Source organism: Micropterus salmoides, unplaced genomic scaffold (assembly GCF_014851395.1).
Source record: "Micropterus salmoides isolate LMB-PRFRI ecotype aquatic unplaced genomic scaffold, ASM1485139v1 Ms_hic_scaffold_7, whole genome shotgun sequence".
NCBI classification, from domain to species: domain Eukaryota; kingdom Metazoa; phylum Chordata; class Actinopteri; order Centrarchiformes; family Centrarchidae; genus Micropterus; species Micropterus salmoides.
Window position 1 is genome coordinate 7,668,255 of NW_024044459.1, and position 13,172 is coordinate 7,681,426.

The window sequence follows — 13,172 nt, forward strand, 5'->3', positions numbered from 1 at the left end:
ACACTGTCGGCGTTGTTGATTCAGATCAGTGGTTCATCTCTTTTGGAGGATGTGGTTTGTGGGTCTGAGGGTCTGCTGTGACTGACAGCCCTGTGCTGAAGCAGGTTTTTTTTGTGTTTGGATACATTTGTGACAAGGGTAGGCTAAACAGCATCAGTCACAAGATCTTCAACACCGACTGAAAGACCCAATTTCTGATCTAAATGTAAAGAGAAGGTTCATCCAACCACCAAAATACAAAACGCAGGAGTAAAAGAAGCTTAGCCTATATCTTACAATCAGGTGAGGAACATACGATTTTCCATCTATGACTTTTTAAACATTTGCAAATACAGCAGTAATTTAAATTACAGAACAGTAGGCTACCGTGTGAGGTTCCTGTAGGCTTATTTTTATTTCCTCAGAACATACTGTAGGAGAAAACAACCCTGTTTTGGCTGATTGCAGTACTGATTAACAGCACAAAGGAATAATAATGGATTTTTGTTTGAAAAGTGAAAGTGGTTGAAGTAGGCCTAGTTCATATGTAGTAGTAATTTACAGTGATAGAAGTATTCAGATCTTGTCAATATCAATACCACTCTACATAGGCCTAATGAAAAACTATTAAAAGTCCTGGATGTAAAAGAAGGAAAGTATTCTTAGAAAAAAGAACAACGGTATAAAACAAAAAACCAAACCACATCATCTCAGAAAAAAATAAAGAAAATCAGTATTACTGATAATACAAACAAAAACATGTACACAGAGAAATATTCCTACAATGATAAAAATATATTATTACAGACCAAAATTAATAACAAAAATTTAAAAAACTCCGACCCTCAACTCAAAAAAAAAAAGAAAAAGATTCATGTATTACACTTGCTATGTACTTATACTGCATTTGTACTTGATATTAGGTTGTGTAAGATTCTTTACATGTTTTTTCTGACACTAAAAAGTAAACTAAGCCACCATCCAAAAACATCACAATCATGTGATTTTCAAGCACATACAGATAGATAGGCCTACAGCTGGAGGAAATCGGAGAAGAACTAGAAAATATTTAACTTTCCTTCATAACCATAAAAGCACTTTCTGCGAGACATAGCCCGCTGAACAACCAGCAGCTGTAGCTCAGTGATGGAATGACTGCTTGGTGTTGTGTTGTGACTGTGGGCCTGAGTTTGGTGTTTTCAGCAGGTGTTCAGTGGGCAGGACCATCTACTGCGCTGAAGGGCTGGAGGAGGTCTGAACAGGTCCATACTTGACTTCAACAAGGGAGCGAAATTCAAGGTCTTCAAGGACACATCCATCCATTGTCAAATGTTTATCCTGCGTACAGGGTCGCGGACAAGGACACATAGGGCCTATTTAGGTTAAAAAGACCTAGCAGATTTTGCCTTTAATAGAAGATACATCAATTTTCAGGTTCACGTTTTTTTTACCCCTCACTTCTATTCTAGGTTGTTGGATGAGGTCCAAATGGCTAATCCACCTCTAAAACGTGGGCTAGCACACTTTCTGGACATGTTCACAAATAGCCTATACGTTTTGGGGTCCATCTAAGATTGCCCTTGGCCGTTTTGATAACTTTAACAACCAGCATGATATCTTTAGTTAAAGGAAGGGGAGTCCTCTTTAAGTAAAATGTCCCTCATTTGTATGGAATTTTTTATTAGCTAGGTGATTATGAAAAACCTGAGCAGTGCTTCAGGAAGGGCACCTTTTAAGGTAATCAGATTTTATTTGCGGAGCTTGGGAGAGAAGGCAGAATTTTTTGTTCAAGACTAAGCTGTAAAATAACCTGCAATTTTGTAATGAATTGTTTGACTGCAACTGCTTTGTGCTGTCTAGTAAATCCACGAGGGTTTGGCACTTTGTGTGCATGACACAAATAAAAGAAAACAGTTATCATGTAACAATAAAGGTTATTTTAACAAACACATAAAAAGACTGGGAACAATAGTTGGAATTGCCGCTGGTGAGCTTCACTCGGCTCTCCCGTAATCAGCATCACTTTCTTCAGGTGTGTTCTCCTACTAGTGCCAGAAATGTGCGCGGCCAACAGGTGATTTGACTAACCGGCTTCCTCGTTTTTATTCAGCTAATCAAATGCTGAATCACTCTGGCAAAGCAGAGGGGAAAAGAGAAGTTGAGCTCAGAGGACGACCACAAAACTCCAGGAGGGTCCATGTGAGAAACTGACCTAATGATGATGCAGTGTGGGATCAGATAGGACATCAGTCAGCAGCGATAGTGACTTGAACGGTAAGAGCAGTGTTTTCAGCTTGCGCGCCAAATCTTGCTGTTTCGATCCCTGTTCATGAACAAACGGACTTACGCAGATAACTCGCTTATTAGATATTTTTCAAATCTAGAAGGTCTCTAAGTCGACGAAAACTCCTCCTTTTATTCTGCCCGTCATGGTTTAACTTACCACGAATCAGAGTTTTATTGCCAAGAGATAAAGGTGCTACACGTAAACAAACATACAGTTGAGATATATAAATAAAAGACTAAATATTGAATAGATTAAGCATGATGTTGCATGTGTTCCGAATTGAGCTCTCGATACTAAAATCTATTTCTATAAGGTAACCTATTTACTATCACATTATATACACTGTAAGTTGCTAAATTTTCGCAGGGATAAGCAGTCTTTTTTTCTTTGTAATTGGGTGCAATTAGCTTAATCAATTCCTGCTTTAAATCACTTTTCACAGGTATGTCTACTTCTTTCAGAAGACAGCCTAATAGTGAAATGATAAACAACTTTACAACATGCCAATATGCATCCTCAACTTAAAACTAATTAGTGTCTAGACTTTACTTTAACAGGTAGAAACCTTGAGCAGAACCTAGTGGGTGGCTGGCTGGGTCAAGATTAAAATATTCAACTGTGTGAGAGCTGATTCAACTCTGGTATTCAGTTTGAATGAACTATGAATGGCACAAAGATAAATGTAAAATTGGGAAAATGTCTGTTAAGACAGATTGAAGACGCACAGTGTGATAGATGGGAACAACTACAGTAGATCTTTGATTGTGGTTGTATTGTGGAGTAGAGGTGATTACTGCTGGAGTTCTCAACAGAAGGCAAACTTATTTTGCATGTTATTTTACTTTTATTTAAATAAAACAGACGATGCAAATTTCTGTCCTGTTGACACCCGCTACACTGGAACATGAATCCAGTTGTGTGGTACAGAGTAACTCGGACACAGACCAGCATCCAGTTTCACCTAAAGTTACACAAACCGGAGGAAACGTGATCCTGAGCAGTTTAGTACAGAGAGCTAATGTGTTAGGAACGATTACAGCTCTCCATAACTGGAGGTAGGTGCGTCTTTTTAATAGATTCTCCATTAGGTTTCTTTTAAGCTTTTGAAAAGGTAAAAAATAAATACTATTCCAGATGTCATTTTATACACTTCCAAAATTTAGCCTGATCTGTTTGGTGTCTCTACTTGACTTTAAAATGTATTTATGGACAAACTACTTGGGGTTGTAAAGTTACAAGCCCATGGTGACTGGGAAAAGGTTGATGTCTTTCATATGATCCTTTCCCCACAACATGTCAGTTATTTTTGTTCCGCTGAGTAGACTGTCAGTGAGACGCACACTTTAAACATGACAAGTACATTTGCAGTGTTAAAGTACCAGATGTTTAAACTGTGCACTTCACCTGCTTAAATAACAAGAAGTCAAGAGTTCATCTTTCAAAATCTTTTGGAAGGCAGCATTGTATTTTTTTGGAGAATTGCACAAGTTTTTTTAGGGTGGTTTTTCTCTGAATCAGCAGCCTGATTGACACTGTGTTGGCAGTGGTTTAAGCTTGACCAGATGAGTAATGTTGTTCTTACTAACGCCACCCATAATATTATATTTACAGTGATAAAACAGAACTTAATCCAGACCGAGCCAAGGGAAGGATGCACTATATAGCCAAAAATATGTGGACACCCAATATTGCAGCAGTGTGATGGCTCAATGTGTCACTCCAGAACCGTGTTCATAAATGTTGGACTCCATCACACTCCGCTCTTCAGTTTCAGTCTTTTCCTCCAAATGCTGAATTTGCTCCCAGAGTCACTAAATCAGGAAAAGTGGTTCTTTATGGAGCTGCTTTGTGCAAAAGGCCACTGTGATGGTGAAACCGGAAAGGGACAAACTGTTGACACACATATTGTTGTTGTACGCTGCAGCATTAGGATTTAAATTCACTGGAACTAAATATGAGCTAGACAAAATCGGGAAAAACAGACTGGGTGGCAGGCACATACTTTGGCCATATTATAATACTAATGCCACTATTAGTTTCCATTAATCATGTTTGTTTGCAGTGTATTGAAATCTTTTTCTCTATAGATTGAGTTTTACTTTAGACTGAGGCTGTCTTCACCGTCCCTCCCTCCTCCATGTGTCTGATGCCTGCTGACTGCTGAAGATATCCATCTCTTCATCTCCTTGGAGCTTCACTCTGTTCTTTCACTACATCACTCCATCATCTGTCCAGCAGTCATGAATCCCTACAGAAACACAAACTTGAACTCTCACCCACGTGATGATGCCTCGGGCTCTTTACCAAATCCATCTCGTTTTTTACCCCCTGACCCTTACGACAATTCCCATAATCCATCTTCATCAGCCGTCTTACCGTCTCCTCCAATCATCCAGACGGGTCATAGCTCTGTGACAGTTTTGAGCCAATACTCCCCTCCCTATCCGGCCCCCTCAGACCAAGATGGAGGTCAAAGCATGGTTCGGTCATCAAACACGCCACTCCCAGGCTCAGGTCCAGGCTTCAGCCTCGGTTCCAGGCCTCAGTCCAGCTTAGCTTCAGTCTCATCTCCAGCTAACCCTCCCTCTGCAGTGTCTGCTACACCAAACCCTTACCCTGCCCCCGCCACACCCCCCTCCAGCCAGGTCTCTGTCGTCATCCCGTCACCAGACCTCCGCCCGTCCCCCCTCCAGTCTCAGTGCTCTGAGGAGTCCTGCCCAGACCTGGAGTGCGCCATCTGCTTCAGCCAGTTCAACAACATCTTCCGCTGTCCCAAGATGCTTCAGTGCAAGCATACGTTCTGCCTGGAGTGCCTGGCACGCATCAACGTCAAGTCGGCTCACCCCAACACCATCCAGTGCCCGCTGTGCCGTGGACTCACACCGCTGCCTGCCCTCGGGCTGCCCAGACTGGCCACGGACTCAGACGTGCTGTCTTACCTGCCGGCCGCCATGCAGAGAGTCTACAGCATCCGCTTCATCCGCAACAAAGGGAAGCTGCAGGTCAAAAGGTCAGGTTGCTGGAGTAACCTATCAGGAATGTCTTCTATGGCAGTGGTTCTAAAATGTCTTCTGTCATGCGCATAAATGTATATATCCCCAACAATATAGGAGTAATTACAAAACTGCAAAAACACAAATTGAGGCTCGGCAGTTGATCGGGGGTAAAACGGCTTTGTCAAATTCTCACGTCTTCATGTCAATCTTCCTATATTTCACCATCTGGACAAAATTTGAGGAGCTAAATATTAGAACGTTGCCAGCTTCAGAGTACTGCTCGTATGTTCCCACATGAATCAGATTAATTGAGTTCTCTTGGTCAGTTTTCCCCTCTGTCCAGCCTGCCGTTCAGATCTAGTGCAAGATGTACCACACTGAAGGGATGATATCGGTACCATAAAACAAGTTGGGTGTACCCTTTTGTTTTATTATATAAAATTAACACATCTGGATGAATGCTGTTACAGAAAAAAGCCTCAAGCCAAAAGTTTTCTGCATTGATCTTAAGTGTTGCAGTTTCACCATATTGCAAATGTGAGAAGATGACTGCTCAGTGCAGCAACTGTCCACAGTTTAAATGAAGACTTGATGATGGGCTGCATAATAAGTGAAAACTTCTCAGTATTGCAAAGAAACTGGGGGGGGGGGGGACCCCGACTGGCAAGAATCATTTGTTTACTACACAGAAATAATCGCATAGAAATAAATCCTGCTGAGACACTGCAGGTCAACAGATCAGGGTGCAGGCTCGTCAGTACTCAATTTTTAAATGGGCTAAGAAGAATCACAATTGTCCTTCAAAGAATAGGATTTAATGAAGCACTGAATTCACAGCTTAATTTTGATCAATAACAGTCTGTTTCTCATTAAGGTCAGCTGAAGGTCGTCAGAGGTCGCTGGCATCTCTGAGGTCAGTGAACCGATCTCTAGACGTGGGGCTTCCCAGCCCGCCCGCTGGGGGTCGCGCTGAGGCGAGCGGCGTGGGCGGAGCTCTATTCAGACTGACTGGCCGGCCGGCGTGCCGAGCCTTCCTCCTGATGTCTGTGGTATTGATGATGGTGCTGCTGATGGGCATCATCATCTTCCTCCTCACCTACAAACATCCGTGAGTGACATCACATCCTGTCTTCCTCCTGCTTTTTATTTCTCTGATGGAAAAACGCATCGAACAGTGAAATTCCAGTTTTATGTCTGAATCCAGTTAATGAGCAACATCTGTTTCACCGCTGTTTAAAAGATGAAAACTGATCCAGATGTGCAATAAAACCCATCGTTCCAGGCTGCTGTGCAACAAGCGGCTTTTAACTCGCTGATGCATCCAAAGCCAAGACACAGAGGAGGAGCTGCACTTAACAAAACACCCACACCTGAGCAGTGGGCTTTCATCTGCTTCATAACATTTAACTTGTGCAAACATTTCAGATAATGACGTAGATTCGGTCAGGCTTCTTGCTTATTTTAGGTTCATTCCTCAAAATTAAAGTACGCAATGACAATCATGTAAGAGCGGCGGTGGGAAAGTGTCGGGGAAACTGAGAAGCAGTGGACTTGAATCTGCAGTACTTGTGCCAAAATCTTTAAATGATTAGCTATCCGTTTTCAGGTGGAACTTCCTGCTCAGTTTTATTGGCTCAAGTCACAAAATGGCGGTCAGGTAACAGAGGAGGAGTGAACTTTAATCTGCCTCACAGGACAGCAGAGCTGCAGTTAATCACCTCAGGTTTGAGGAAAAAACATAAACCACTCCTCAAGGTTTTGAATGTCAGGTTACAAATGGCAGGCTGGTAATACAAGATGCTGAAGTTCACTTGATGGCAAAGAAGATAAGTGATGCTTTACAAAAAATAGATTGAGGTTTATTATATGAACAACAGGCCAAGGTGCAGCTGCAGATCAACTGAAACATGAATCTACTGTCACTGACCTGGAATAAGGCCTGTGACCTGCCTGTAGTTTTGTTCCCCCTCACTCCAAACATGACATAATGCATGACATTATGTAAACTTGTCACCAGGTGGCGCCTTCTCCTTCATATTCCCCTGTTTGTACTTGTTCTGGCAGCTTTCAGCACTTTAAAAAGAACCCAGCCACTGAATGTTACATGCGTGTGTGTGTGTGTGTGTGTGTGTGTGTGTGTGTATTATGTCTTTACCTGCTTGTTTATGTTAGTCTATTTCCTGTTGTTGGAGCTGCAGCTCTGCCCCCGGCCTTAACCAAACGTTGTAAACCAAAGCCATGCAAATGACTTGAGTTACAGATCTGCCGCAGCCAGCTGAGCAGAGGTCAGTGGATTTTCATAGATGCTGAAACATTATGTGGAGGTGGCTTTGTTACAAAGACGATGTAACTGATCACAAGGATTAGTTCAGCCAAATTACAAAAGGAACGTTTCCACTAAATGCAGATGGTTTTGGTTTTATTTTTATTAACAATGGAGATAAATAGACTTGTTTGGTGTTAAAAACATCACATCTTCCCAGAAATGGCATCTTATTCCTGTGGCTAAATCTAGTTTTTCAATACTGTGACCAACCCCAAACAAATTAAATTATCCTGCATCATCGATGGTGGAGGCAGAGGTCTGACACACATCTGAAAACCTGGACGAATAAAACCAAAACTATCTGCATGTATTTGTTTTTTTTTTTTCTTTTGGTAGTTGTTGAATTGACCCTTTTTTATTGTCTGTGGTTGAAATCATCAATAGGGAGTCATGTACCTGAAATAAGCTCTTAAATTGTGAAAGTTTAGGGAATAATTTGTGACTTAAGAGTTCAGCCTGCCAGCTGGTCTGTTACACCCTGCTGGAGGCTGGGAGTTGTGGGACAGTTGTCCAGTGCTGCACTGGTTTAAGCACAGAACAGAATCCTGTCCAATTATAAACTTGATTGGTCAGTTAAAACATAACTAAGACCATGGCGACGCATGTTATATTTAAAATCGTACATTTCTTAATGTGCTCAGCTGAAAATGAGAGAATTGCAAACTTGCAAATCAAACTCGACCTGAAATGAGTAACTACCTTCACTGTGCTGTCCCAGAAATTCCTACATATGGATTTTAAAAGTTACTTAACTTACAGATATGTATGTGATGGTTAGGGACTGAGAGGGGAAAAATACATTTTAATGGGTTTTTTTTCCTGTTGTGTACAGTTTTTATGCTCAATATAAAATAAATAATTTATATATATATTTTTTTTATAACTGTTTTAGCAAAGCTTGCACTGTTGCCATGTTTGCCCTGAGTTATACTTGAATAAATTTCTTTTTGAATTATAGTGTCATTTTTACTAAGCAGGAGAAAGTACAAGGGTTGAACTGATCGGTTTTGAAAGGAAAATGTTACAGGAAAATCTAGAATTGAAGTTGCTTTCACATTTATAAAGTAAAATGTGTCTCCAGCTGTATATTCTGTATAGACTCTTACAGTTCTGTAGGTTTGTAGTCTTTAGTGCTGTGTCCAGACTTTTTCAAACCAAATGCTGGTGCTGACCGATCTGTCTGTGCCAACAATATATGTCTACACTAATTTGTCCCTCTGCTGGTGGGTAATAGATTTGTGCAATGTGTACATTAAGAGCGTCAACTGACAAATTGGACAAAGGGCCTTCAAATCAGCACAGGATTAGGATAAATAAATCAAATAATTGTAATAGGAAAAAAATTATTTTGTTTTGGATAAATAAAAGTAAATGTGCAGGGAACCTGGATATGACAGCCACAATTAAGAATTACACAGCAAACTAATAAGAACAATCAGTTGTATGTGAAAGGTGTGGGAATGTTCACAGATCATGTATACAGATGCAACACGGATAGCAGTCTATGCAGCCAGTTGCTTTCCACATGAGTGAAAAACTGACCAGGGCGCTCTGATGGAAACGAGCTGAGCGGAGAAGTTTGTTTTCCTTTAAATAACGATAAAATGTTTAGCACAAGAACTAAATTTAAAAAGCAACAAACTTCTTCCTTTGTTAGGAATGCTCTCTGCTCTCGTATGTTCACTGTCATGAGTCAGATGCCACTTAGTTTATTTTACTAGTTTACTTGACAGGACATTGCTCATTAATAAACCGGTGAATCATCTGTGAAGTCAAAAGTGCAACTAGACTTACTTATTTTTAAATTCTTTCCTCAGTATTCAGTGATATGGTTGCTGAACTGGAAAAATAGAAATCTTAGTGGTTCCTTTATTCCCAGTTTCTAAGGAAAAAAGTCAACAGCATGTTGCAAAGTGACACCTGCAAGTTCCAGTTTAGTGACTTATTCATACGGCCTAAAATTTCTTTCTGATAAAAATGCTGACATGCTCACGCTTACTCTCTGACACGAGATGACACAATGTTGGGGGAAAAAATGGAGAAGAAAAATAGCTTTACTCAAAACAGCCACTTTTCCTCTATATTTGTGCCCTAATGTCTTGTAAAGTATATTTAATCCTGCATTAACTTTTGTACATTTGTTAAAAAACCTGCAAGTTGCTCTTTACAGAATAATTTCTGTTTATTTCAACCTGCTGGATTTCCCATAGATGTGGCTCTATGGGTCATGCCTACTTTACACTCACCATTTCATTGTAACTTAGAGATTCTGGGAGGCAAATTGCATCGACTGAGGTGGATCCTCCAGCTTAAATAATAAACTTTTTTTTTTTTTTTTCTTTACAAACACTTGTCTAGCTAAACGCAGACAGAAGCATGTGTTTGTGCTAGAGGAATAGTAGCAAAGGCGTGCCGGCAAATTCCAAATTGTAAGAATAAAGAGTTAATCAGAAGGTTGGCAGTTCAATCCCCGGCTCCTCCAGGCTGCATGTCGAATTGCCCCTGGTGGCTGTTCCGCCAGTGTATGAATGTGTACAAGTGTTAGTTTCTGTTTGAGCACTTAGGCTGTGAATGAATGTGTGTAAAAGCGCTTTGAGTGCTCAACAAGACTAGAAAGGCTTGTTAAACAAAATTGTAACTTTTTCTTTGTTACAGTTGTATTTTTTGAGATGAGTGTTTGTTGCTGATGAGTCACACACGCATCTGCATTAGCTGCAGCTTCATGGGGTCCCACCAAATTCACAAAAAAACACCCTGAGGATAGTTTTGGTTTCATGAGCTGATAGTTCAAGATCTTCACCCCTGAAACGTTTGCCTCTGTCTTAGTACATCAGAGGTGAACAGGAATGCATTTGTGCTGCTTAAAGAATCAAGAAATAACATTGGCAAATGTGAACTTTCCAGGAACAACTTCCTGGTTATTATTTATTTTTTTAAATACCAATGAAGACCGTTCAACAACAATCCTCTCTTCTCAGAGCTGACAGTTTGAACAATTTCCACTCAGTGCTGACCCTGCTGTGATATCTCCTGTACATCCTTTATGACACAGCGCCGGTGTGTGTGCGTGGGTGTGTTAAATGGGTTCCTTTGTGTATGATGGCAGTAGACACACCTTAACAACACACTGAGCAATTTAACAAACGTGTTTTCGTGGAGACCAGCCATGTGAACCGCTGCTTGAATCCCACCCACTTTGAGAGTTCACATCCTGCAAACATCTAACCTGAAGTCTCAGAAAAGCTCAGTGTGTCATGTGACGTCTACCCCCTTTAAAGGTATGTACACCCAGACCAAAATTATTCATGTAGTGATGCACATCATCCAGTGCTGGGTGGGCTCACTGACAAACTCTCCTCCTGGTTACATTTAAAACACCAAAATAAACAGCTGCCCCCCCCACCCCCCACCCCACTGTACTTGCTAGAACAACCCGAGTAGAGATGAGTTTTTTGATAAATGAGGGAAAGAGAGGACAGAGGAAGGTTTCTCTAGTTTGTTGACCTCATTCATTTATCTGTCCAGACCACACACACATGTTTTGTGTGATAGAAGGCTGGTTGTTGAAGCAGGGGAGAACATCCACATGATGCTTTGCCAGTTTCCCAGGATTCCTTCCTCTGCGGGGGCACGTATAGTCCTGGAGTCTGACACTCCATTATTGGATGGTCAGTCAGCTGATTAGCTCTCAGACAGGAAAGTTCTGATGCAGCTGATTAAAGATCCACATAAGAAAAAAAACCCTGCCCTTGTTAGGACTTTATCAAGTCTGTAGTCCATCTAGACATCACTGCACCAAACAACTGATTTCTCTTTTCTTAAATCCAATCATCAGCAGGAGGTGGGGGTGATTTGACAACCTGCCCACTGTCATCGGACTTTGATTAAATATGGTGCTAAATCCTGATTGGTGCACAGGAGTATGTGACATCATGTGTTTCTAAATGAGCCCATACAGACCAGTGAGAAGAGTTTAGACAAAAGAAAAAAATAATGTTAACATTGGCAGAGGATTTTGTATTCGTGTGGAATCCAATTTTTCTCCTGTAGATCAACTTTCCTCATGTAATATCTTCCACGCTGAGTCATGATTTAGACTTCCCTCCTCTTCTGTGTCTTTGTTTTGGGAAGTAATCTCTTTAAATGTGACACCTTTAATGATAAATTATTAAATTTTTATTCAGTTAAACTCCTGGACTTTAATAGCTCCTGTCTTTCAGCAGAATTTCTGGTCATGATCAAAACTTTCTGCACATTCAGAATCTCTCACGGTCATCTGTTCTCTGACATGTCCAGAAAAAAGTCATAATATTTAGAGATATAATGAGAAGTCTACCTGCCCCATACTCTGCTGTGCATTACGTTATTAATACGCTGGGAGTAATGTTATCCCCTTCAGACCGTTTGACCGACGCAGTTTGGGACTGCATGTGAAGCCGAAAGTGACTGAAACACTTGTGATCAGCGGAAATCTCACCACAGATCCACATGTTAACTTCAGCAGCTCTGATAAAACTCGTGGCACAAGATTTCATCACACACCTATCAGACACTGATTGGAAAAAAGGTTTTCAAGGCCTTTTAAGCTCAATTTCACAGATGTGATGACTTGGGGGTTTAAAATTCCACCTGTCCAGCCACTAGAGGGCAGACAAACATCAAAACTGACTGACACAGCCGTAATAACGCTTCATAAGCTGAGATGGATTTCCCGATCTTATTTGACTTTATTTTATCCCTTTTTTATATTTATCTTAAACGTGTATTTTAGTCTTTTCAATGTTTTCTTGCTATTATCTTGTATTGTTTTTGTATTATTGTCTTTACACTTGTTAAAGAAGCACTTTATAACTTGTTTTTGGATATCAAAACACAGAGCAAGATGATGGAGACATGTTTGTGTCCACCTGATGAAACAGTCCAACATTCACTCTTAAGTCTGGTTTGGTCTCCACCAGCTCCTGAAAATGATCTGCCTCTCTCTGTGTTCACCAGCTAGTCTCTAACGGTGTGTCTGCTGAGCAGGTCCTGTACTTTGGGTTTATCAATGCTGCAAACACTTGAGACTGAGACAGGAAAAGTGCCATAAAACCAAAACTAGGAGCTAAAAGAGGCTAAAAGCTCCTTAGAGCTGCAGAGTTGGTGATACTTCTCTGTGGATTCATAATTATCTTATCACATTAGACAGTCATTTGAATAAAAGTATGACAAGAGACATTAAAAACTTGACTTGGTTGAGCCCTGTCTTCTACCTGTTAAATATTTTGCACCCTAAAAGTTTTAAATGAAATATTAAACACCGTGTGTGTGTATGTATGTATGTGTGTATGTGTAGACCTCAGACCTCATGTAATTATAACGGATTTTCTGCAGAAAAAGTGGTAAACTCCACAAATGTATCAGAGCCACATGACTGTTTGTGAGCTGGACATTCCAGCCAGGCTTCAACTTCCTGTTTCGCTAAAACCTGCTGAGGGCTGTTACGCATTATGTTACATCAGCACAACCTTCAACACACGCATGTGCACACACCAGCTGACTATCTTCTGTGTTTTCCCATTTAGTCCAGTCACCAGGCACTGAC

General features: G+C 40.8%; 1 protein-coding gene across 2 annotated transcripts; it reads left to right on the forward strand.

Moving 5' to 3' along the window:
- Window positions 1–2,058: 2,058 nt before the first annotated feature.
- On the forward strand, window positions 2,059–7,919 carry LOC119892202 (RING finger protein 223-like). Of its 2 annotated transcripts, none has more exons than XM_038704351.1 (3): window positions 2,059–2,253; window positions 4,354–5,276; window positions 6,137–7,919. In XM_038704351.1, exons 2-3 carry the CDS (start codon window positions 4,507–4,509, stop codon window positions 6,372–6,374), a joined length of 1,008 nt encoding a protein of 335 aa, XP_038560279.1. In that variant the 5' UTR covers window positions 2,059–2,253; window positions 4,354–4,506; the 3' UTR covers window positions 6,375–7,919. The 2 variants fall into 2 exon arrangements, with proteins under 2 accessions (XP_038560279.1, XP_038560280.1); XM_038704352.1 differs by lacking the exon at window positions 2,059–2,253 and adding an exon at window positions 3,090–3,321.
- The last annotated feature ends 5,253 nt before the right edge of the window (window positions 7,920–13,172 follow it).